The sequence below is a fragment of the Triticum aestivum genome, chromosome 5D (assembly GCF_018294505.1).
Source record: "Triticum aestivum cultivar Chinese Spring chromosome 5D, IWGSC CS RefSeq v2.1, whole genome shotgun sequence".
Lineage (NCBI taxonomy): Eukaryota > Viridiplantae > Streptophyta > Magnoliopsida > Poales > Poaceae > Triticum > Triticum aestivum.
In genome coordinates, this window is record NC_057808.1 from 396,653,269 (window position 1) to 396,677,662 (window position 24,394).

Here is a 24,394-nt window from a genome sequence, read left to right on the forward strand (position 1 = left end):
TAAACATGCAAATAGTCCTCCGGAACTCCACCTTCTATTGGTTCCTCACAAGACCCTTAACCCGGACGGAGGTAGTGTATATAAATGCAACAGAAAAAATTAAACGAATGTTTCATGCTATAGGCAAATTGGGCACAATACACGTTTCAACTCAGTTTCACCACGCGCCTCCGTGAAACGATCTCAACATCATAAATTTCCTGCTTATGATGTGTCACAAATCATAAATTTCCTGCTTATGATGTGTCACAAATTCGCAAACAGATTGAGCTGGTCGTCATTGCATGTTAACCAAAAGCCAGCCAAGTTTGGAAGATGTCAAACACAACTAACTTCAGACTCGACAAAGGACATAAAACTATATAGAATCCAAACATGGGTAAACCTCATCTGATCTTTGCAGAAGTCTGGAGAACGGAACAGCGAATCAGAAAACCACAATACGATTCCACAGTGCTGCTAAAAGGGTTCGAGTTCCTCGTCAAAATCAGGACAGACTGAAAGGGAAACTACATGGCATATGCTCTGACAATACTTATAGGGCTAGGCTTAGTTCATCCTCTGCGCAGCCTCCTTGGCGATGAGCCTTTCCCTGGCCTTGGTCTTGGCCTGCGACTTGGAGCCCATGACGCCACCGCCCCACTTCTTCCTGACCTCGTCGAACTTGTCGTTGAAGTTAGCCTGCAGAATAACGGACACCGGAGACGTTAGAAGTGTTCACAAGTGGACTGCATATCAATGATAGCAAAGATTATATGAACCACATACCTTGATAGCCTCCAAGATCTTGCTGAACTCAAGCTTGTCCTCGTTCTTCACAGTGGTAAGGCACAGAACTGAGGCAGTCTTCTTGTGAACGATCTATAGGGGACCAAGACAAAGTGAGCATTTGTTTCTAGTTACTGTTAAAGATTTCAGAGGTGTGGAACAGGAGGTGGCAGGAGAAAATATACCGATCCAAGGCGTGATTTTCCCTTAACAATGCAGTATGGGACTTCCATCTTCCTGCACAGGGCTGGGAGCCACACAACCAGCTCAATTGGGTCAACATCATGAGCAATGACGACCAGTTGAGCCTTGCTCTACAGTACAAAGCACAAGATTAATCACAAGAATGGTTATTGCAGCCACAAAAGAAGCTATGAACAAGGAATAGTTATGTCAAACAAACAGGTAACTCATATCAGTACCTGCTCGATGAGGTAAGTGACATGGTTAAGACCATACTTCACAACAATTGGCTTCTTGGCCTCAACGGTTTTCCCCTCAGCCTCAGCCTGGGCCCTCTTCAGAAGCCTCTCCTTCTTAGCCACCTTGTCCTCGGGGCGGTACTTGAGAAGCATCTTAAACAGGTTGGTGGCTGCAACAAGCAATTAATATCAGAGATTTGTAACAAAGTTTTTGCAGAAACTAAAGTAATGCTGTATGCAGAGGAATCGAACTTGAACTAGTCAACTACTTATTGGCTGCTTTTGTTGCTATACATTACAGCATAAAGAATGAGCTAGCAAGTAAACACGTTGCAACATAAAGGAAAAGCAAATATAGAAGGCATGACTTCAGGTAAAAACATAGCAACAATGGTTCTTCCTACGGCTGGCATCCTTAGAAGTGAAAGCTTGTGCTAGCCATTCTATTACTTCATACTGTCATGGCTGTCAATATATTCAGTAAAAAAATATAGTAGGTGTAGGAGAACAGCATGCATTTGCCCTAATCATGCAAGAAGAGAGATCCCAATGTATCTAACAGCAGGAATAACACACACATCAACTCTTTTCATTGTCTTGATGAAGTTAAGACTCGCTCACTTAGATATTGCATACCCACAAGTCAAAATAACACAGTATTACATCTACCAACGTCCCCAGGCATTGTGGACTCCGTGTCAAATGACGAATGGACAGACAAGTTTTGCATATACCGAGGTTCTTGTCGAGGGTGCGGGTGAACTGGTGGAGCGCCGGGGGAACCTTGAGGCGCTGCTTGAGGATGCGGCGCTGGCGCTGGATCCGCACGACCTTGGGCCACTTGACGAACCGGTGGAGGTCCTTCTTGGGCGGCAGCGCCCCGCCGATGCCGAACTGCTTCGGCCTCTTCTCGAACAGCGGGTTCACCACCTTGTCCTGCAACCACACACCAAACCCACCCAGTCAGATCACACGCGCCGGGACCGAGAGACTCCAAGCAGGAGCAGAGATTCCAAGCAGGAGCTGAGATTCCAAGCAGGAGCTGAGGGCTGGGTGCAGTACCGCCGCCTTCTTCTTCGCCGGCACCGGCGCCTTGCCGCCTCGCTTCGGGGCCTGCACGATTCGCGATCCACACTCTTAGAACGAGATTCAAACATCAAATCAAAACCGCAGAAAAGGCAAAGCGCGCGGGATCCGTCCAGGAGGACGAAGCGCGAAGGCACGGTGTGGGGGCTATGCGCGAGCCGGCGGCGGGGACGTACCATTTCGCCGGCGGCGGGGGGGGAGCTTGGGGTTCCGAACGGGAGGCGACGCTGGGGGAGGAGGTGGAGGGGGGAGGCGGCCGACTGGCGCTTCGGTGCGGGGAGGAAGTTTTATAAAGGAGGCGTCTGGGGGACGTGGACGCTTCCTGAGCGTCCGATGCGGGGTGTGTGGCCGGGTCGTGAGGCCTCCGCCGTCCAGTGCCTGGATTAGGGTTTAGGGGGTCGCACCTGGGCCGCAGGGACAGGGGGGGGGGGAGGAAAACGTGGGCCGGAATGGACTGGACTGGACTGCACTGGGCTGCTCTCTCCGGTGACTGTGTTCGGAAAAAGGCTATAGCCCATCGGTTTGGTTACTTTTGCGTGTAAGCCCCTCGCGCGTCCGAATATTACCGTAGGCACCGCTCCACTGTCCCCAACCTTGCGCCATGGCGAAGAGGCGGAGCGAAGCGGCGGGTCGCCGCCTTCTACCGTGCACCCCCATCCGCAGGAATAAAAATCATCTTCCGGTTCTAAGTGCTCGGCATGGATTCTCGGGGATTTTTCCTTCGTCTTTTGCAGTGTTTCTTTTAATCCCCACGGCTAGGTCTTGGGACCCATTCTGGATCGTCTTATTAGACCTGAGCGTAGGCATAGGTGAAAGTGATTTTTCGGTTGGTACTTGATGCTGGGGAGTTTATCCTCTGGGAATTTGGGAGGAACACTTGTGATTTGCAGGTAGATTTTACTTAGAGGTGACAGATATTTGGTTTTAGCTTGTGGCAGGAACATTCATATTTGGTCTGCTGGCCAATTTCAAAATGTATCTGCTCTTGCTGCCATAAGACTTTTCCCTTCCAAAACTGCTTGATGAAGGTCTGATCCACTTTCGCATACCGTTATATGTTAAGACATGTTGGCTTTGCTTCTAGGCTTCATTTACTGGGGGTTTCACTTTCACCATGCTCTTGGCTCCAGCTTCTCTGACAAGTTGGAGGTAGTGAAAACAATCCAACTTCTGACTCTAGAGGGATCATATTAAGATCGATATAAAACTTATTTTCTAATGCTGCCGCACTCTTGTTGCTGCTTCAAGTGTTCCAAAAGTTAGTACTGGATTAGTTAGTCAATGCTTGAGGCAATATTATATGAAGATATCTGCATCTGGATAATGGATCCATTTGTCCATGGGGTCAGGAAATGCTAGTGGCAGTTATATAGAAGTGAGGTTAGAGTTTACGTCTCTAGCTTCTCCATGCCGCAGAATATGGAGACAGAGATTCAACAAAGCCGGGCACTGGTCAAGGCTGTTTATTGAGACGCGGCATATACGATTTCTGTCTTTGGATATTCAAAGAACTATCCCCAAGTCATGGTAGTATGGTTACTGTAGGGTCCCTGGGTTCAACTGATTGGTTGCAAGTTCAAACAATAGGAAAATGCTGGATCAAGCAGTTTATTGTTAATAATATAATACCCAGTAATTTGCGGTGTCTGTTTTCCCCTTACCGAGTTACCGCTACGTTATCCCCTGCTTTGGTGTTCTTCAGTCCTCTGAATGAGTCAAAGTATACCTGGAATCCTTAACCTTGCCCTGATTCCAGGATCAAAGGAAGTTGCTCATCGACTGGTTCTGGAGTTACATTTCTGCAAAAATGTCCCTAGCAAGCATCAAGCGGTATTGGCTGGAGAAAAAACATCAGTTGACAATGAAAATGGTAACCCACATGCTACCAGTATTGTACATTAATGCACTAATTCTATAGCTTTGTCTTGAAAAAATTTATGTACCTGGAGATCAATCCAACCAAATGTATTAAACTAACATTACTTTAGCCCTTTTCCATTTCCGAGACATTAGGTATACCGATCCTTATAGATGCCAAATCATCATTTATTTGATCAATCCTGATTACATCATCTACTACGCTACCACTCATTTGTTTTTTGTCTACCTTTTAACCATATCAACATAACGACTTTTCTCGTTTATGGCCATTTTTTGTGGTTAGTTTTTGTTGATTTAGATCACTTGACTAATTGATGCCATACCTCCATTCGGTGTGCCCTGTGTCTAGTCGGCAAACATGTTTCGGTGCTTTGAGATTTTAAAAATTGTCATGAGTTGAGGCTCTGTAATCCAGTGTGTAAATGGAATCCAAACAGATTTGGATAGCAAATTAATGGATGCTTGCCTAAGAGAAGATCTGTGGAAAAACACTATAGGTGTATCTTAGCGTAATTTGATCCAAACCACTTGCAATCAGTGCGAGATGAATTGAACTGTGCGATTCTACTTTGGAATTGCAACATTATGCCATATATGGACACAAAAAAAACTTATAGATTCTTTATATATCTGTATAACACTTCCACCGACAGATAATACAACTTAGGAGGGGAAAACACATCAACATCTAACATTGCCTTCCCACAAAAAATGCAAAATAGAAAAAGAAGAAGAAAAAAAAGTATCTCATTTGCCCAGTATATGATGCTGCTGTTTACCATACTTGGGAATGCTAAGGTTGCTTCCAAATGTGTACATGATAGCCCCAGAATGCGAGCTCAACAAAACTTAGAGCTCATCAACTCGGCATCATCCAATCCAATGCATATGCTACGACCGGTCGATGTTGACAGCCTGACCGGTGCCAAGCAGCCGGTAGGATTTCCCCCTGGCGAGGCCGCACCTCCTTCCCCCTGCCATCTGCTTCTCCTCCTCGATCTGCTCCAACACCCCAGCGAACGCCTCGGCGTTGCAGGGTAGCTCGAGGGGCCCTGCGTCTGCGTACCCAAACACCTCCTCGGCCTCCTTGAGCAGCGCCCGGAACAGCGGGTGGTTCACGCACTCTGTCCGCACCACGAACCGCTGCCTCCCGGCACCGACGTAGACAGAGAAACAGCCCTCTGCAGGCTTGTTCCTCATTGGTGTGCTCCAGCACCTGTCCAGCGTCTTGGTGATCAGCCCAGCCTTCCTCTTCGCCAAGCTCTTATCAGCCATGCCCATGGTGCACAAAAGTTAGCAGGCTAACTAGTTGCAATTTTGCAAAAAGAAGAAAATGTGTAGCAAGCTTGGAATTGGGAGGTGACGAGGAAAGGGGTGGAATGATATATATAGATGGATCCACCAAGACGTGGTCTGTCGAGGGGTAGGCCATATTTTGAGATATGAAGATGGTGAGAGTGACCCAAAAGCTATTTTAAAAGACAAATACGCAAAAGACTTGCTCATCATGTCATTAAAGAAGAGTGGGAAAGTGATGGAAAATAGTCAGACAATTATTGCACATATAGAATCAAGCTTTGCACCTTATTCATTGATCTTTAATGAGAAGGATGTGACTTGTTGTTTTACCAGCATTTGTACAATAATAAGTTTCATCTTATAGAATTGCTGCCATAGTGTAGACTTTTCCTCTCCGAAACTGCCTGACGAAAGTTCGATCCACTTTTACATACCATTATGTTTAAGATATGTTGGTTTTGCTTCTAAGCTTTATTTACCAGGGGTTTCACCAAGCTCTTGACTCCAGCTTTTCAGATAAGCTGGAGGTAGTGAAAACAATATGGATCCAACTTTTGACTCTAGAGGGATCAAGTTAAGATGGACATTTAACCCATTTTCTAGTGCTGATGCACTCTTGTTGGTGCTTCAAGTCCTCCAAAAGTTAGCACTGGATTAGTTAGTCAATGGTCAAGGCAATATTATATGAAGATCTCTGCATCTGCCTAATGGTTCCATTTGTCCGTGGGGCCGCAAAATGTTAGTTTATAAAAGTGAGGTTAGAGTTTACGCCTCGGGAACCCTTGGAGTACCAGTATTAGTTGGAGCGAAAACTAATGGCTCTAGCTTCTCCATGCTATAGAATAAAGAGACAGAAATTCAAGAAAGGCCATGGTCACGGCTCTAAAGGCTGTTTATCGAGACACGTCATATACTATTTATTGCCTTGTCTTTGGATATCCAGAGAATATGCCTATGATTAGTTATGGTAGTATTGTTGCTGTACGATACCCGTGTTCAACTGATTGGTTGCAAACTCAAAAATAAACAAAAGGCTGGATCAAGCAGTTTATTTTTATTTGTTGTGGTGAATTCTGTTACTCGGTAATTTGCAGTGTCTGTTTTCCCCTTACTGATACTTGATCCCATTCTTTGGTGTTATTCTGTCCTCTGAAAGGGTCAAAGAATACCTGGAACCGTTAAGCTTGCCCTGATTACTGCACATCCAACTGGGTCAGTTGCTATATATCTTCCTGATTACATCATCTACTAAACTACTGCTCATTGATTTTTTGCCTACCTTTTAGCCATACGTATATAACTGAGTTTTCCTGTTTATGGTCCTTGTCTGTGGTTAGTTTTTGTAGATATTAGATTAATTGCTGCCAAAACTCCATTGGTGTGTGAAGTGTCTAGCCGGCAAACATGTTTCTCTTGGTGGATTAAATTGACATTTGTGTCGAGGCTCTGTAATCCTGTGTGTAAATGGACTTAAAATAAATTTGGTAGCAAATCAGTGGATACTTGCATGCAGATGATCTGCGGAGAAACACCATAGTTGATTCATCTTAGTGTAGTTCCATTAAACCACTTGCAATCAGTGTGGGATGAATTGAATTGCGCGATTCCACTTTGGAGTTGCGACATTGTGCCATATATGGACTTCACAAGAGTTACAGGTTCGAATGTGCATCTGTATAACACTTTCACCAACAGTTACTACAACTTAGGATGGGAACACACATCAACATCTAGCATTACCTTACAAAAATAGAAAAAAGAAGAAGAAAAATATCTAACATTGCCCAGTATATGATGGTGTTGTTTATCATAATGGGAATGCTCAACAGAAACTTTAGAGCTCATCAACTCGGCATCATCCAATTCCACTCCAATTTCTATGCTACGACCGTCCGATAATGACAGACCGGCCGGTCCCGAGCACCCGGTAGGAGTTCCTCCTGACAAGGCCGTACCTCCTTCCCGCTGCCATCTGCTTCTCCTCCTCGATCTGCTGCAGGACCCCGGCGAACGCCTCAGTGTTGCAGGGAAGCTCGAGGGGCCCTGCGTCCGCGTACCCAAACACCTCCTCGGCCTCCTCCAGCAGCGCTCGGAACAGCGGGTGGTTCACGCACTCTGTCCGCACCACGAAACGCTGTCTCCCGGCGCCAACATACACCGAGAAGCAGCCCTCCACCGGCTTGCTGTTTCTCACCGGCGCGGTCCAGCACCGGTCCAGTGCCTTGGTGATTAGCCCGGCCTTCCTTGCAGCCGACCTCTTGTCAGCCATGCCCATTGCGCACAAAACCTCGCAGGCTATATCTAGTTGCAAATTTGCAAAGAATGTGTAGCAAGCTTGGAATTTGGGAGGTGGGAAGGAAAGGGGTGGAACAGTATATATAGGCCGATCGGCAAAGACGGGTTCTATCAATCGAAAGGCCGTATTTGAAATACGAAGCCGGTGAGGGCGACCTGAAGGCTTTCTTTTTCGTGAATACGCAAGAGACTCTGCTCATTGTTCCATTAAAAAAGAGAGGGAAATGGATGGAAATTAGTCAGACAATTATTGCGCATATAGAATCTCCCAATCTCTCCGCCTTATTCGTTGAATGTTTGGTAGGATGCACCTTGTTGTTTTAATAATAGTAGCATTTGAGTACTATAATAGTACGTTTGATGATATGTGCGTACAGGCCTAATGCTTAATGATATGTTAATTAGGGTGCGATTTGGCAGCCTCGGAAGGTTACCCGAAGGAGGAGGAGTTAGCTGCGACTGTGGAGGGAAGCTGGTGTGTGTGACATCATGCCATTTGGTCGACTTGGAGCTGGAGGAGGGGCCAATGGTGTGGCGTCATGGCAATAATGCATTAGATTTAGCTACAGGTTAGTTAATCCTGACCTGCGCTTGCTGCATGATTGGGATTAGATTTGAGGTGTCTAACTCCTCAACCACAAAGGTTGTTTAGCTTAGCATTAGCAACGGTGCATGGAACGCTCCAAACCTATGGCGCCCATGAAGGCTTTGTTTTATGGGTTCAGATAGAATTGAGACTTTGTCATCAACGCTCTGAAATTTGACACTTGGATCTTAATAATGCACGAACTACACTTGTTTCGATAGTGTTTGTGCATTAATGGATAATGTTTAATAGTATTTGATGTGTGTGTGGTTTGTATTGCTTAAGCACTAAGCATGGCTTAGATGGTTATGTTCCTTTTGGTGGAACCAGCCCAGCCAGGTTCAAGTTCTAAATTTGGCAATAGTGCTCTGTTTTCTGGCACTAATTTTTCAGTGGTACAACGTGTCCGTCAACTACGAGGTGTCTGTGACGACTTTGTCGCTCAAAACCATTACTAACGGAAATATACGCAGCACTCATAAATGAAACTAGACCCGCATGCACCGCACCTAAAAAGCAAGTTCAACCAACCAACCAAGCAAGGAAGTGAGCTCCCTATAAAGGAACTTCGCCCAAAGCAAAGAAATGGCTCAAAATCTACCGGTACACTCTCTTGGATGGGTGTGCGTGTTCATATGGGTAGTGTGCGTGTGTGTGCGCGCGCGCGTGTTGAGAGCGTTTCTAAAAAAAGGCCTGTTGGATTCTGAATCACCATTGCCCAGAGACATCTAGGGGTCGAATATCTTGTGAACAAATCAGTTGACATGAAAACTAACCCCATGTCGTATCTTTGTGTTCTCTTCCCTTGTATGAGTGTCCATAAACTAGGGTTCGAAACCTAATGTTAGTCCCTTTGATTGCTTGTGATGTTGTAGTATGCAGATGAAAATCATCATTTTATTCAATCAAAATCGATGGAACAACCGTGGTCGGTTGCTATATATCTTACTAAACAACCGTTCGTCTGTTCTTTGTGTTTCTTTAAGCCATACGACTATAATCGAGTTTCCCCTTTTTGGTGATCATTTGCTGTTAGTTTTTTGTTGATATTAGACCACTTAATTAATTGGTGCCAAATCTCCATTGGTGTGCCATGTGTCTAGTCAGCAAACATGTTTCTATTCATGCTTTGAGATTTAAAAATTGGATTATATGAGTTAAGGCTCTCTAAATTTTGATAGCAAATCAGTAGATACTTGCATAACCGATGAACTACCAAAATCACCATGGTTGATTCATGTTAGCGTAGTTCCATCTAATTATGTATTACAAACATAGCAGCTCCAACTTGCAATCTGTGCTGAGATGAATTGAAGTGCGCGGTTCTACTTTGGAACTATTGCATTATGGCATATATAGACATAGCAAATTTAAAAATCATATCATGTATCTGTATAACATTTTCACTGACAGTTACTACAACTTATAAGGTGAACACACATGAACAACTAACATTGGCTTTCAGTATATGATGATGTTGTTTATCATACTTGAGAATGCTAAGGTTGCTTCAAAATGTGTACATGATAGTCTGAAAATGCGAGTTCAATGGAAACTCGGAGCTCATCAACTCGGCATCATTCAATGCCAATCTAGTGTACTGCTACGATTGGCTGATGATGACAGTCTGACCGGTGCCGAGCAGCTGGTAGGAGCTCCCCCTGGGGAGGCCGTACCTCCTCCCCGTCGTCATCTGCATCTCCTCCTCGATCTGCTCCAGCACCCCGGCGAACGCCTCAGAGTTGCAGGGCAGCTCAAGGGCCCCTGTGGCTGCGTAACCAAACATCTCCTTGGCCTCCTCCAGAAGCACCCGGAACAATGGGTGGTTCACGCACTCCGTCCTCACAACGAACCGCTGCCTGCCCACGTCGACGTACACCGAGAAGCAGCCCTCCGCTGGCGTGCTGTTCCTTGCCGTCGTACTCCAGCACCGGTCCAGTGCCTTGGTGATCAGCCCGGCCTTCCCCATGGCCAACCTCTCCTCAGCCATCCCCTTGGTGCGCAAAACCTCGCAGGCCATGTAGTCGCAAAAGTTTGCAATTAATGTAGAGCAAGCTTGGAATCGGGGGATTGGAGGAGAGAGGTGGGATGACATATATGGACAGATCAACCAAGACATGGTCTCTTGGTTGAAAGGCCGTGTTTTGAAATGTGAAGCTGGTGAGACCATGAGAGTGGCCCAAAAGTGCTCTCTTTTTCGAGAATACGCAAAAGGACTTTGCTCATCACTCACTAAAGAACAAAGGGAAATAGATGGAAATTAATCAGACAATTATTGCACAGTAGTAATGCTTATTAGTATGTAATTAGGGTGCAATTTGGAAGCCTCGAAAGGTTAACCTAAGGAGGTGCTAGCTGCGACTGTGGAAGGAAGCTGGCGTGTGTGACATCATGCCATCATGGTCGACTTGGAGCTGGAGGAGGGGCCAAGGCGTGGCGTCATGGCAATAATGCATTAGATTTAGCTGCAGGTCTAATCTAATTAGTCCTCTCTGACCTACACTTGCTGCATGACTGGGATTAGTTTTGAGGTGTCTAACTCCCCAACCACAAGGGATGTTTAGCTTAGAATTAGCAACGGTGTCCAAACGACCAAACCGATGGGGCCTGTGGAGGTTTGTTTGAGGGATAATTAATTTGGTGCCTTTAGTTGTGTCCCCTTCCGCAGGTTTGCCCCTAGTTTCCGAAAACCATCGTTCTTGCCCGAACCAGTTTGGTTTTCTTATGCTTTTGCCCTTCCGTCACGGTTCCGTCCAGTCAGCGCCGTTTGACCACTACCGCCGCTAGTTTTTGGACACGGCTTGCCCCTCGGTTGACCTAACCAACTCATTCCCACTCTCACTCTATCGTTCCCCATTCTCACTCTCTTTCCCCCGTTAGAAACCCTAGTCGCCATTGGCGGCTCACCACTAGATCCACAAACCAATCCTCGCACCACATCCATTTCCAGGCCAGGAGATGGGGGAGGACGGAGAAACCCTAGGTGGCGGCCCGCAAGAAGGGCACCGCATCGGCACGGGAGGGCGGCACATCGCAACGCAAGGGCCGTGGCTGCGCGCACGGCCAGACGGTGTCCCCATCACCACTGGATGGCGGAAAATGGCGGCGGTGGCGTCGTCGACGGTGGCAAGAGCACCGCATCGGCACGGGAGGGCGTTGAAGGCGGCTGTGGTGGCAGTCAGGGCGGCGAGGGCAGCACATCTGCACGTCAGATCCCGGCGGGGTAAGTTTCAGTCTCAAATCTACTCATGCTTAGTGGATTCAGATAAGTTTTAGGCTAGCTTTGGTTCAATTGCTCATGGGAGATGGTATGCTCATTATTGTAGGATGGATCCAGAGGTTGCATTCTTTCTGTCTGTTAGAATGGAGACGACAGTTATAGTTTCTGCTGGTACGGAAGGAAAGGAGAGCGGATTCACATTTCCATTAGTTGTGGATAGCAGTAGTAGGTCATTTAATGACTTTAGGGCTGCTATTTGTGCCAAGTATCCATGGGGATTGTTTTGATGCTGTTGAAATTAGATATTGGGATAGTTTAAAGGAGTGTTGGAACCCTCTACAGTGTGATGATGAGTTAGGTGTGATGTTTGCAAGTAATGCAGAGACAAGGTCATGCAATCTGGAAATAACAGTAATTCAGAAAGAGAGGACAATGGTGTGAAAAAACTGCTGGAGGGATAGGGGTAGAAGAAGGGGTAGGCCATGTGGGTCCAGGACAGCTGCTGCTAGTACTCCTAGTGCTCCTAGAACTAGTGCAGCAAGTGCAAGTACCACTCCAACTACTGCCGAATGTGGCACTAATAGACCAGAGGATCAGCCTGATCCAGTTGTGGAAGAGGCACTGCCTGATGCACCTATTTTATCTGATGAGGAGGATGAGAAACTTTACCCAGGTTATGTCCAGCACAACAATGATGAGCATACAACACATGAAGAGTACATTCCTGCAGAATTTTCAGATACTGATGATGATGAGAGGCAAGAGGATAATGACATGGGAGCTTTTGAGGATGCAGATGAGGATAGACCTGTAATGATGTATGATAGAGATAATCCATCCATTGAGGAAGGTGTGGTCTTTCCTAATGCAGTTGATTGCAAGAATGCAGTTGGAACATTCTCAATCAAGTCTGAAACCGAGTACATTACACTTAAGAGTGACCCAACTAGGTTTACTATCAAATGTGCCTATGAGAGGTGTAAGTGGAGGCTGCATGCATCTCTGATGAGGAGGAGTACTCTGTTTCAGGTACTGTTTTAGTAATGTGTTTTTCATAAAATGTGCCTATTTGTTTTACTAATATTATCCTGACTGACTATTTGTTTTATTTTCAGATCAAAGTGAATCCCCACCCTCACACATGTCCTAATGTGAATAGATCTCAGAGATTGAGAGCTGCAAAAAGAAGGTGGATTGCAGATGCTTCTATGGCTTGGATCAGAAAAAATCCATGGATTGGAACAAAGGAAATTCAGGGTAGGTTGTTAGAGAAGTATGGTCTTGAGGTGCCATACAGCAGATGTTACTATGGTAAGGAGATGGCACTTGACAAGATCTATGGTAAGTACAGTGATAGTTTCCAGTTACTTTATGCATTCAAAGCTGAAGTAGAGAGGGCATCAGCAGGAAGTGTTGTTGACATAGACAAGCACACAGTGGAGTACAAGTTAAAAGGAAAGAAATTCTACAAGGAGTGTTATAGAAGGGTTTTTGTATGCTTCAAAGCTTGTCAGAAAGGGTTCTTGGAGGGGTGCAGGCCATACTTGGCTGTAGATGCAACTGCATTGCATGGTAGGTTTAGGGGCCAACTTGTAGCAGCATGTGCTCTAGATGCTCATAACTGGTTATTTCCTGTTGCATATGGTGTTCTTGAGGTGGAGTCAACTGAGAGCTGGACTTGGTTTTTCAAAAACCTGAAGGAAGCAATAGGACACCCTGAAGGTTTAGTCATACATACTGATGCTTGCAAAGGACTGGAGAGTGCTGTTGATGATGTTTACCCAGGAATGGAGCACAGAGAGTGTATGAGGCATCTTGCCCAAAATTTCAGCAAGAAATTCAAAGGAAAATTTTATGATGACAATCTATGTTTGCAATTGTTTTAGCCCTAGGAAAAACTACAAAAGAGCAGCAGATAGAGGAGCTTCTCCGAATTATGTGAAAGAGAAGAGAGGTGGAGGGGTGCAACCAGCAAATACATTCTGCTCAGCTACTGGAAGCAGTGTTGACAGCAAGGTTATTTCTCCTTCAAAGAAAGCACCAGTAGCATTTGAAGCTCCACCCACTGCCCCTAACCCAGCTAAGAACACTAAAAGTAAGGCAAGGGAAGCTCCAAACCCAGCCAAAACACCAGGAGCAAAAAATTAAAGTTCTAGATGTTTAAGTATTGTGCTCTGTTTGTTTTGATGCTGTTATGAACTAGATGTTGATCTGTGCACTTGACTATGTGAACTTCTGAGTGCTTTATGCACTGGCTATTATGCACTTGCTTAATGTTTGTTAGGCAATTTACTGTTTGCTGCTTGCTGTTATCTCCTTTGTCCATCACTATTTTGTTGTTCAACTTCCTGTTGATTTGTTTCTACACCATCCACATTTGGTCTCATTTAGATTTGTGGTCGACGACAAATCTTCATCTACCATCCACATTTGGACTCATCACATAAGATTTGTCGTCGACGACAAATCTTCATCTACCATCCACATTTTGACTCATCACATAAGATTTGTCGTCGACCTACCATCCACATTTGGACATCACATAAGATTTGTCTTCAACTAGGGTTACATCAGATAAAGTGACATCAATTCAACTGCAACTGCAAAGTTACATCAAACAAAGTAGGGTTCCATCAACATCTTCACTTCAAATACATCGATAAACTACATCTACCATACCAGTACAACAAACATAACAATTCCAACTAACAGCAATGCCCACCCCAGCAACATCTCATCTCTCTCTCTAAGTTTCTTCTTCAAAGCCCTGTTCTTCCTTGCCAGCTCCATGTTTTCCTTCTTCAGATGGTGACATTTGATCCAACTGCCTTCAACCTCTGCGTGCAAGTCTTCAAAAGCAAGGGCAACACGCAATGGAGGAGCTGGGTCAACCCACACCACCCATTCACACTCTTCTGGTAACTAATTGCAAGTCAGAGTAATCAACATCAGAGAGTACAAATCAACAAAAACTAAATCTATCACAAATTCACAAAAATTTACATCTAATGGACAACCTAAAAAACGGCGGCCACTGCTAGCTCCTCCCCATGAAACACGACGGGCAGGGACAAGGCCATGGCCAGGGCAGCGATGCTTCGACGAAAACTCCAAGCCGGAATAGGACTCGTCGGGAAGATAAAACTCCGAGGAATGTTGCACAATCCCGACCCCATCGACCTAAAACAAAGGTAAAATTTCCCCCAAATGTCACAAACCCTAGAAATCCCTAGATTCAAGTGGGATGGGGTGGAGGAGCACCAAATTCAAAGATTCAAGGGACTACTTACCTCTCCGGTCGTCGGTGAGAAGTTGGACGAGCCCGAGCTCGCCATGTGCACCGCTCCTTTCTCTCCCGCTTCCCGCTTCCCCCTCTAAACTTGTCGTGCCTTCCCTCCCTCTGTTTTTCACGCGAGCTGGCTGAGGACGAAGGGGTACTGAGGGTTATCCGCAAGAGGGGTAAAAATGTCCAAAAACTAGCACCGGTAGCGGTCAAACGACGCTGACTAGACGGAACCGTGCCGGAAGGGCAAAAGCATAAGAAAACCAAAGTGAGTTGGACAAGAACGAGTGTTTTCCGAAACTAGGGGCAAACCTGCCGAGTGTGACACAACTAAGGGTATAAAATCAATTTTCCCTTTGTTTGATGGGTTCAGACTTCAGACTTAACACCCTGAAATTTGACATCTGGATCTTAATAATGCACGAACTACACTTGTTTGGATATTGTTTGTGTATTAATGGATAACGTTTAATAGTATTCAATGCGTGTGTGGGGTGTGTCTTGAGCTTATTTGTCACGACCGGATTTTTGGGATAATAATTTCCCAGAAAAACGGCCTGTGTGCTCACCAGCCCCAGGATTACTGTTAGCTGATGAGGCACCAACTTAATACAAGAAATTCCAAACAAGGTACAAAAATATGTAGTACAAGACCATTGTGGCCTAGGAGTACAACATTTGGTTTCTAATGGTTGAGGGCGGAAGCGGTTGAATACATCTGCGTCTATGGGACTCCATTGCCCACAAGAACAGCTGACCAGGATAACTCCTATCTTCGCGAGGCTGTTATCGTCAACACGTAGGTTCCGAGGTTGTCACCGCGATGCTTATCTCCAGGCGCGAAAATCTGGCCAAGACAATAGCCAGGGACAAGTCAGTGAGTACGTTTGAATGTACTCGCAAACATTAAGAACACGGGGATAATATAACAAGGGACAATCATGCTTCGAAATAATTATGATCACAACGTCTGCCACGAAAGTCTGCGTTGCTCGCATGCAGAGATGATATGAACATGCAGTACGTGGGTGAGTACTATGAAAGTACTCGCAAGATAGTTCGAACATAAGATATAACAATTGTAAACACGATGCATGAGAACAGATTAACAAGTGCAATCAGGCATAGAGATAATGATGCATGGGAAACAAAGAGAAGTCGGGCGGTAGTCCTCCCGAAATCCCAAAGTAAAATATTGAGGGCCAAGCGAGTGTCTGAATGACTCCTCGAGAGGAAAATGCAAGAGTAACCATGCCGCAGTCGGGCGTCTGAGCGACACCACATAAAGGGCTTATAAAAGATCAATAAACAACAAGCATGCCGCAGTCGGGCGTCTGAGCGACACCAGATAAAGGGCTTATAAAAGATCGATAAACAACAAGCATGCCGCAGTCGGGCGTCTGAGCGACACCACATAAAGGGCTTATAAAAGAATAATCACAGTGAGTATCCAGGAGGTAGAACCATCCCAGGGATACTCAGTAAAGTACATAATGTAAATGGTTAGTCCATAATAATAACAAAATTAAAACATGATCCTCAGATGTCACAGGTCATAAACACAAATCTAGTCTAGTCGTTTCTCCATCCGAAGACCGTTGCTAATTCGTTCTCCAACCGAATACCGTTACTATGATCCAGTTAGCCGTGTCTCCATCCGAAAACCGTTACTAGATTCAACTCAGACTGTGGTCCTTACCTATGAACATGGCTATCCAACAGAATATATCCTCTGCAGAGGGAGTACTATTTTCCCACGAGTAACGGATTTATTTAGTCCATCGGGACTAATTCCGCCTACGGCCTTTTAATTGAAAACACGCCTGACCTGCACACACCAGCTTAACTCACCGATGTCTGGAATCACCCACGACACCTGCAAAGCAAAACTCTAAGTGGGGAGGCTACAACCTCGACGTAGCATGAGATCAAATTTCTATATGCGCGCTCTAAGGGGTGCCCCCCCTCGGTCCCAACCGGAAACACCCATGCCCCCGGACCAAGTGGCATGCCTACCGAAGGCCTCCGGTATCTTCCACTATGGCCTCTCTGTACGGTGTGTGCTTTGGTAAGGGGTTGACAACTTACTGAACCATACCCCGTCTGCGACAGGGACAAGTGGTGGTACCAACAAATAGGGAAGCTACTGACCAAGACTCGACTTATGACCGACTCAGGTGGTCCAAGTATCCTCCAACAATATTTCCATTAGTGGAATAAATCACCACTCATCAAGCCTCACCATGCCGTACCGAACATACTCGTCTCGACGAGGGACTAGGGACAAGCTCGTGTCTACCCAAGACCACGACTTTCCCGGCTTCCTTCCGGTATGCATGAGGAGCTCGCGAGGATGATCCAAATCACTAGCGTACCCATTGCTGACCACAGAATATCTCCAAAAAGTACTCATGCACGAGACTTTATCGTTACATAAAGATAACGCATACTCCAAGTCAAATGGTGTTGTTGTCGTATCAAAACACCACAACAAAATATTATGCCAGAGTTCAGAAATGCTTGCCTTCAAGAGTATGCAAAGGATGCACTTTTTGAAAGCTTTCTCTTCTCTCCATTATCCCTATTTTGCAAAATATCCAAATAACAAATATTTCAAACACAGTACAAAAAGTTGTCTCAAATTTTTTTGAAATAAATCTTAAAATAAACTAGGTGGAATTTGAGAGAGGTAGGAAAAAGAATCAACTCATTTGGAGTTTTATTTTAAAAGTTATAGCTGGTCAAAGTCTGGTCAAAACTCTGTTTTTAAATAAAACCAGAAAAGAAAACGTTTCGGGAGAAATACGCTTTCGGGGTAGGGGAGACGTACTCCGTGGGTATACGCTTTCACTTAAACAGAGGAGACGGCGCGCGGGTCACTGACAGTGGGTCCAGAGGGCCCACTGGTCAGGTTTGACCGTTCCTCCCTCTCCCTCCTCTTTTCTGCCCGACGGGAGCGGGACTCCGGCGATCGCCGGCGACGAACGGCGGCTCCTCGAGGGCATCTGAGGGCAGGGATGGACTGGCCAGACCAAGGCGGTCCCCTTGGTGGTCGCTGGGCGTCGGAGGTGGAAGGAGTCGCCGGCGGCGAGCTCTGCGGCGGAGGGGGCTACGGTGGTGAAGTGGTTTTTGGGCTCCGGTGGTCTCCGATCGAGGTTGGGTTGCTGGGCGGCTCCGCAAGGACAAGGGGAAGCTACTGGTGGCGCTGGTTGGGCGAGAGAGTGGCTGGCTGCGACGTATTGCACCGGAGTTCGGCGGCGGCCGAACTGGCCGGAGTTGGGGAAGAGAGCCTCTCCGGGCCAATCCACTGCTAGGGAAGCTCTACGGGGAGGGTCTGAGGTCGCCTGCGGTCTTGAACGGGTTCGGGGACCCTTTAAATAGGCGCTCGAGGTTGGCCCGCGGCGGCTGAGGATAAGATCGCCGGCGACAGCCGTGCTGTAGCCGCAGGGCGACGTGGCGGCGACGAGCGCGTGCCGACGAGCTTCGGGATAAGACTGGGTTGTTCGTGGGGGCAGCTGGCGCGCTGGGGTGGCTTGGGCGGCACCGTCCATGTCAGAGGTCCGCTGCCGACGCCGGCGTGCCGCCAAGGGCTCTGCCAGCGGCGCTGCAGGGCGCCAGAGATGGCGTGGAGAGGGGGCGAGCTAGTGCGTGGTTCAGCGGTGGAGCAGGGGCCAGGGACGGGTCGCGTCGGGTGCGGCAGTGCGGCGCGGCGGCTCAGTGCGCGCGCGTGCAAAACGTGCGCTCTGGGCGCGCCCAGAGCACGCACGGAACCTGCTCGACGAAATGCTAGGGCTGTCTAGAGCGCGAGGGTGGGGCTAGCAATTAACAGGACTGCGATAGAGACAGCCAGGAGTTCAGTGGACAAGGTGCCTGGGTCAAAGGAACAAGATCACAGTGCAAACAAGGAACTCATGCCAAAACAGACTGTGCACACCAAGTGTTCGACAGAATGCCAAGTGCACTTAGGCAACTCTCGGAGTGGCCAAAATCTCCAGATCAGGGTCTCTTTAGATGCAGAAGATGAAGGCAAGATCATATGGGCAAAACCAGAAACTTGTTAGTGCAAGTTTTGCAAAACTCCAGTTTTGGACAGAAAGAAAGAGGTTTATTGTATGCACTTAAAAACCTCCAATGAGTCCACTCTCCTGGACTTAAGGGTTTTGAAGGGAGGGCTACAAGTAGGAAAAAGGGTCATGGGCACCAGAGCAAAATAAAATAGGGTTGCAGTTCAAATCACCAAACTGGACCAGAATGAAAAAGAGGTTGATTCACTCAAATTTTTCAAAGAACATCACTGGGTTTTTGCATGAAGGTGAATTGTATGCATCCACTGACATCTCCAAACACTTGGAAGAATTTTTAAAGAAATATTTAAATGGGTTGTAGTGCAAAAGTGCCTACTGGACCAGATTGGAAAAGTTGGTGTAGAGCTCAAAATCTCCAATGGCCAAAAGGTATTTTTGCATAAAAGTGATGTGGAAGCATCACATGACATCCCCAAATTTTGGTGGAAATTTTAAATGCATTTGTCAAATGGTTGTAGTGCAAAACAGGCTCCAAATGCAGAAGAAATCATTTTAAAAGAATAAAGCTATGAGAAAACAAATCTTGCAGTTCAAATCCACTGATAAAGAATTGTTTTATTATAGAGAGTATTCAAGTCCAACAATACCTTTTGAAAGTTTTCCACTTGAAGTAAAAATCCAAAATAACAAAAGGGTAAATCTTGACAAATGGAAAAGTTTTATTTCCTGGCAACATTTTAAATCAATAAAACAAGGCCAAAATTTTGGGGGTGTCACATTATTGCTTGAGCCCTGCTGAACTCCGAATTGCCGTTGCCTAGAGACATTCAGGGGGCGAATGTCTTGTCGACACATCAGTTGACATGAAAATTGGCCCCATATCGTATCTTTGTGTTATCTTCCCTTGCAGGAGTGTCCATAAATTATGGTTCAAAACCTAATGTTAGTCCCTTCGATTGCTTGTGATATACTCCCTCCGTTCCTAACTATAAGTCTTTTTAGAGATTTTATAATATGGACTACATATGGAGCAAGATGAGTGAATCTACACTCTAAAATATGTCTATATTCATCCATATGTAGTCCATATTCAAATCTCTAAAAAGACTTATATTTAGGAACGGAGGGAGTAGTATCAGTCATTATTTACGAAAATCATCCTTTTATCCGATCAGTCAGTCGATGAAACAATTATGGCAGGTTGCTATATATCTTACTGAACAAGTGTTCATTTGTTCTTTGCATTTCTTTAAGTCACACGACTATAACCGAGTTTCCCCTTTTTGGTCCTAGTCTGCTATTAGTTTTTGTTGATACTAGATCAGTTAATTAATTGATGCCAAACTCATTGATGTGCCATGTGTCTAGTCGGCAAACAAGTTTCTATCCATGCTTTGAGTTTAAGAATTGGACATAACGAGTTGTCGAGTGGAGGCTCTGTGATACTTGCATAACAGATGAACTTCTGAAAGATAGTATGGTTTATTAATGTTAGCATAGTTCCGTCTAAATCACTTTTTTCTGAGAAACATAGTACGGAGACGCTCCAGCTTGCAATCAGTGTGAGATGAATTACAGTGTGTGATTCTGTTGTGGAATTATGGCAGTATGCCATACATAGTCATAACAAAACTTACAAATTCCATTGTGTATCTGACTATCTGTATAACACTTTCACCGGCAGTTACTACAACTTAGGATGAGAACACACACTAACATCTAACAGTGCCTTCTCACAAAAGTAGAAAAAAGAGTATAAGAAAGAAAAATATCTAATATTGCCTAGTATACCGTGATGTTGTTTACCATACTTGGAATTGCTAAAGTTGCTTCCAAATATGTACATGATAGTCTGAAAACATGAGCTCAACAGAAACTCAGAGCTCATCAACTCGCCATCATCCTATCCAATACAGATGGATATGCTACGACCGGCCAATGATGACAGGCCGCCCGGTGCTGAGCAGCCGGTAGGAGTTCCCCCTGGCAAGGCCATGCCTCCTCCCCGCCGCCATCTGCTTCTCCTCCTCGATCTTCTCCAGCACCTTGGTAAATGCCTCGGTGTTGCAGGGCAGCTCGAGGGGCCCCGCGTCAGCATACCCAAACGCCTCCTCGGCCTCCTCAAGCAGTGCCCGGAACAGCGGGTGGTTCAAGCACTCCGTCCGCACCACGAACCGCTGCCTGCCCGCACCGACGTACACCGAGAAACAGCCCTCCGCCGGCTTGTTGTTCCTCGCCGTCGTGCTCCGGCACCGGTCCAGCGTCTTGGTGATCAGCCCGGCCTTCCTTCCTGCCGACCCCTTCTCAGCCATGCCCATGGTGCACAAAACCCCGCAGGCTATAGCTAGTTGCAAATTTGCAAAGAAGATGTAGCAAGCTTGGAATTGGGAGGTGGGGATGAAAGGTATATATATATAGGCGGGTCAAGCAGGATGTGGTCTCTCGATCGAAAGGCCGTATTTGAAATCTGAAGCCGGTGAGAGCGACCCAAAGGCTTTCTTTTTCCCGAATACGCAAGACTTTGCTCACCATTCCGTTCAAAAAAGAAATGGAATTAGTTGGACAATTATTGCACATATAGAATCAATCCTTGCACCTTAGTCGTTGAATCTTTGGAAGGATGCAGCCTGTTGCTTTAGCAGCATTTGCATTATAATACGCTTTCATGATACACGCGTACAGTGGTAATCATGCTTAATGATATGTTAATCAGAGATTCAGAGTACGATTTGGCTGCCTTGGAAGGTTAACCTAGGGGAGGAGCTAGCTGCGACTGTGGATTGTGGAAGCGTGTGTGACATCATTTCATCATAGTCGACTTGGAAGGGGTAGGAGCTGGAGGAGAGAGGGGGCCATTGGCGTGGCGTCATGGCAAATAATGCATTTGATTTAGCCGCGGATTAGTTATCCTCTCTGCCCGGCGCTTGCTACATGCTTGGGGTTAGTTTTGAGGTGTCAAACTCCCCAACCACAAGCGGAGTTCTTTAGGTTAGCAGTAGCAACGGTGCATGCAACACTCCAAACCGACAGTGCCCAGGGAGGCTTTGTTTGTTGGGTTCAGACTTGAGACTTTACGTCATCGGCACTCTGAAATTTGACACCTAGATCTTAATGCACAAACTACACTTGTTTGGATAGTGTGTTTGTGTATTGGTGGATAGTGTTTGTCTAGATTTAATTAGGAGTACTATAGATGCGTGTGTGTGGTGTGTCTTGAGCTTATTGCTTGAGCCTGCTGATCTTTGAGTTGCCGTTGCCCAGAGATATTCAGGGAGCGAATGTCTTGCGGACACATCAGGTTAGATGAAAACTGACCCCATGTCCTATCTTTGTGTTCTCTTCCCTTGTAAGAGTGTGCATAAATTAGGTTTGAAGCTTGATGTTAACCCCTTTGGTTGCTTGTGATGTATCAGTCATTATTCCTTTTATTCAATCAAAAATCCATGGAACAACCATGGTTAGTTGCTGTATATCTTCTCGGTTACAACATCCACTAAACAACTGTTCATTTGTTCTTTGCATTTCCTTAAGCCATACGATTATAACCGAGTTTCCCTTTTTTGGTCATCATGTGCTGTTACTTTTGTTGATATTAGATCACTTGAGTAATTAATTGATGCCAAAGCTTCATTGGTGTGCCATACTGTCATGTGTTTAGTCAGCAAACATGTTTCTATTCCTGCTTTGAGATTTTCAAATCTTGAGGGGTTTCCTCTGGTTAGCAAAGGGGCCATGCAAGGCAGCCGCTGCCATGTCAGCTGGCTTAAGAGCAACTTTAGCAGAGTCTTCATATGTGCCCGGTCACCATAGTAACCGCCGGTTTGACCACTTTGGGTGAAAATACTGCTCTAGCCAAGTTATCATCCCACCCTGGATAGCCATAATTTATAGAGGTTGCTCCAAATCAAGCCCGTAAGTCTCCATATTTGGAGGTTGCGGGGCGTTGCTTTGAGATCTAAAAATCCCGAGGGGCATTCTCTGGTTGGCAGAGGCGCTATGCAAGGCATCCGCTGCCATGTCAGTTGGTTTAAGGTGTGGAGGACACTCCGTTTGGGAGGCTTGGCGGCTTGGGCATCCTAGACCTCAGCAGAGCGACGACTAGCCTCAATGCCTGTTGGTTGTGGAGGATGTGCACGGACCCCTCGGTCCATGGAGAGGTCTAGACCTCCAATTCTTCTATGGTAAGCACGAGGTATTCGCCACATCCACCAAGATGGTGGTTAGTGGCAGAGCATATGCCTTATTCTAGGAAGATCGTTGGTTGGACGGTCATGACATTTCTAAACTTTCGCCTGAGTTCCTTCTTATGGTCTCACCGCGCACTGAAACGGAGGCCTTGACTGTCCGTTGTTGGATCTCGGACATCAGGGGGCCCTGAGCCCTTTGGCCCTTTGGCAGTACATCCAAGCCTGGCAGATGGTGCGCAGGGTGTTGCTTTCCACCTCACCAAACATCCTCCAGTGGCATTGGACACCGAATGGTTAATGCACATCCAAGAGCTGCTATAATGCCCTCTTTCAGGGAGTGGTCAGCTCGAGCTCCTGGAAGTTGAATTGAAAGTCCTACCCCCTACCACCGAGGTCAAGTTCTTCATATGGCTTGCCTGTTAAGGACGATGTTGGACCATCAAGGGACTAGCGAGACGTGACCTACAACATGCACCTAGGTATGTGCTTCGACTAGTCCGGGGAGACAAGCACACACCTTCTCACTAGTTGCTCCTTCTCGCGCATAGTGTGGCACGAGGTGCTCTCTTGGATCCGATCGACGCCACCCCTTCCCCTCTGTGGGGGTTGATTTCATGGAGTAGTGGCAACAAGTGAGTCACTCCATCTAGAACTCTACTATGAAGGGCATGCCCTCGATCATCATGTTGGTGGCATGGTGCATCTGGAAGCAAATGCGGTCATCATGGACAACACTCTACTCTGCTTAGACCGTATCCTTACACTATCAAGCCGAAAGCTAGGAAATAGCCAACGGCTACAAAAGGGTACCGTTTAGTGGGGTCATGTTTTAATTCTGGGTGTCACCCATCTTTGGGCTTGTACAAAGTCTTCTTTTTATCAATGTGTCGAGACACAGTTCTTTTTTGCGTTTTCTTGATAAAAATTGACCATATGAGTTGAGCCTCCGTAATCTTATGAGTAAATGGATTTGAAACAAACTTGGATAGAAAATCAGTTAAATACTCACGTAACGGATCAAGTACAGAAAAACACTAAGGTTGATTAATGTTAGCATAGTTTCACCTACATCACTTTTTTCTAAAACATTGTAGAAACACGGACACTCCAACTTGCAATCTGTGTGAGATGAATTGAAGTGGGCGATTCTACTTTGGAATTATGATATTACGCAGTATATAGTCATCACAAAACTTGCAAAATTCTATAGTGTATCTGTATACCACTTTCACATACAATTACCAGTACAACCTAGGAGGGGAATACACATTAACATCTAACATTGCCTTCTCACAGAAATAGGAAAAAGGGTAAAAGAAGAAAAATATCTAACATTGCCTGG

General features: G+C 45.9%; 5 protein-coding genes and 1 long non-coding RNA gene across 6 annotated transcripts; 1 reads left to right on the forward strand and 5 right to left on the reverse strand.

Annotated features, from left to right (window-relative positions):
• Nucleotides 1–333: 333 nt before the first annotated feature.
• LOC123122084 (60S ribosomal protein L7a-2) lies at nucleotides 334–2,601 on the reverse strand. Its single transcript, XM_044542222.1, has 7 exons — nucleotides 2,453–2,601; nucleotides 2,253–2,303; nucleotides 1,925–2,126; nucleotides 1,191–1,360; nucleotides 954–1,082; nucleotides 769–861; nucleotides 334–681 (listed from the first exon to the last, which is right to left on the reverse strand). Exons 1-7 carry the CDS (start codon nucleotides 2,453–2,455, stop codon nucleotides 550–552), a joined length of 780 nt encoding a protein of 259 aa, XP_044398157.1. The 5' UTR covers nucleotides 2,456–2,601; the 3' UTR covers nucleotides 334–549.
• A 236-nt stretch (nucleotides 2,602–2,837) lies between these two features.
• LOC123122087 (uncharacterized) lies at nucleotides 2,838–8,516 on the forward strand. Its single transcript, XR_006460039.1, has 3 exons — nucleotides 2,838–4,146; nucleotides 6,613–6,668; nucleotides 8,157–8,516. It is a non-coding gene; the product is annotated as an uncharacterized lncRNA (long non-coding RNA).
• LOC123122086 (auxin-responsive protein SAUR50-like) lies at nucleotides 4,808–5,998 on the reverse strand. Its single transcript, XM_044542224.1, has one exon. The coding sequence runs from the start codon at nucleotides 5,436–5,438 to the stop codon at nucleotides 5,049–5,051; it is 390 nt and encodes a 129-aa protein (XP_044398159.1). The 5' UTR covers nucleotides 5,439–5,998; the 3' UTR covers nucleotides 4,808–5,048.
• LOC123122085 (auxin-induced protein 6B-like) lies at nucleotides 6,687–7,981 on the reverse strand. The gene has a single exon (XM_044542223.1). It carries the CDS (start codon nucleotides 7,729–7,731, stop codon nucleotides 7,339–7,341), a length of 393 nt encoding a protein of 130 aa, XP_044398158.1. The 5' UTR covers nucleotides 7,732–7,981; the 3' UTR covers nucleotides 6,687–7,338.
• Nucleotides 8,517–9,940: 1,424 nt separating the features above from the next.
• Nucleotides 9,941–10,357, reverse strand: LOC123120722 (auxin-responsive protein SAUR72-like). Its single transcript, XM_044540711.1, has one exon. It carries the CDS (start codon nucleotides 10,355–10,357, stop codon nucleotides 9,941–9,943), a length of 417 nt encoding a protein of 138 aa, XP_044396646.1.
• Nucleotides 10,358–20,486: 10,129 nt separating this feature from the next.
• Nucleotides 20,487–21,226, reverse strand: LOC123125108 (indole-3-acetic acid-induced protein ARG7). The gene has a single exon (XM_044545642.1). It carries the CDS (start codon nucleotides 21,181–21,183, stop codon nucleotides 20,791–20,793), a length of 393 nt encoding a protein of 130 aa, XP_044401577.1. The 5' UTR covers nucleotides 21,184–21,226; the 3' UTR covers nucleotides 20,487–20,790.
• Between the last annotated feature and the right edge of the window lie 3,168 nt (nucleotides 21,227–24,394).

Coding starts and splice junctions, on each gene's coding strand:
- LOC123122084 (XM_044542222.1), bottom strand. Junction 2,127..2,252: donor CGGCGAAGAAGAAGGCGGCG/GTACTGCACCCA, acceptor GTGTGGTTGCAG/GACAAGGTGGTGAACCCGCT. Junction 1,083..1,190: donor TCACTTACCTCATCGAGCAG/GTACTGATATGA, acceptor TTTGTACTGTAG/AGCAAGGCTCAACTGGTCGT.
- LOC123122085 (XM_044542223.1), bottom strand. CDS start 7,731: ATGGGCATGGCTGACAAGAGGTCGGCTGCAAGGAAGGCCGGGCTAATC.
- LOC123120722 (XM_044540711.1), bottom strand. CDS start 10,357: ATGGCCTGCGAGGTTTTGCGCACCAAGGGGATGGCTGAGGAGAGGTTG.
- LOC123122086 (XM_044542224.1), bottom strand. CDS start 5,438: ATGGGCATGGCTGATAAGAGCTTGGCGAAGAGGAAGGCTGGGCTGATC.
- LOC123125108 (XM_044545642.1), bottom strand. CDS start 21,183: ATGGGCATGGCTGAGAAGGGGTCGGCAGGAAGGAAGGCCGGGCTGATC.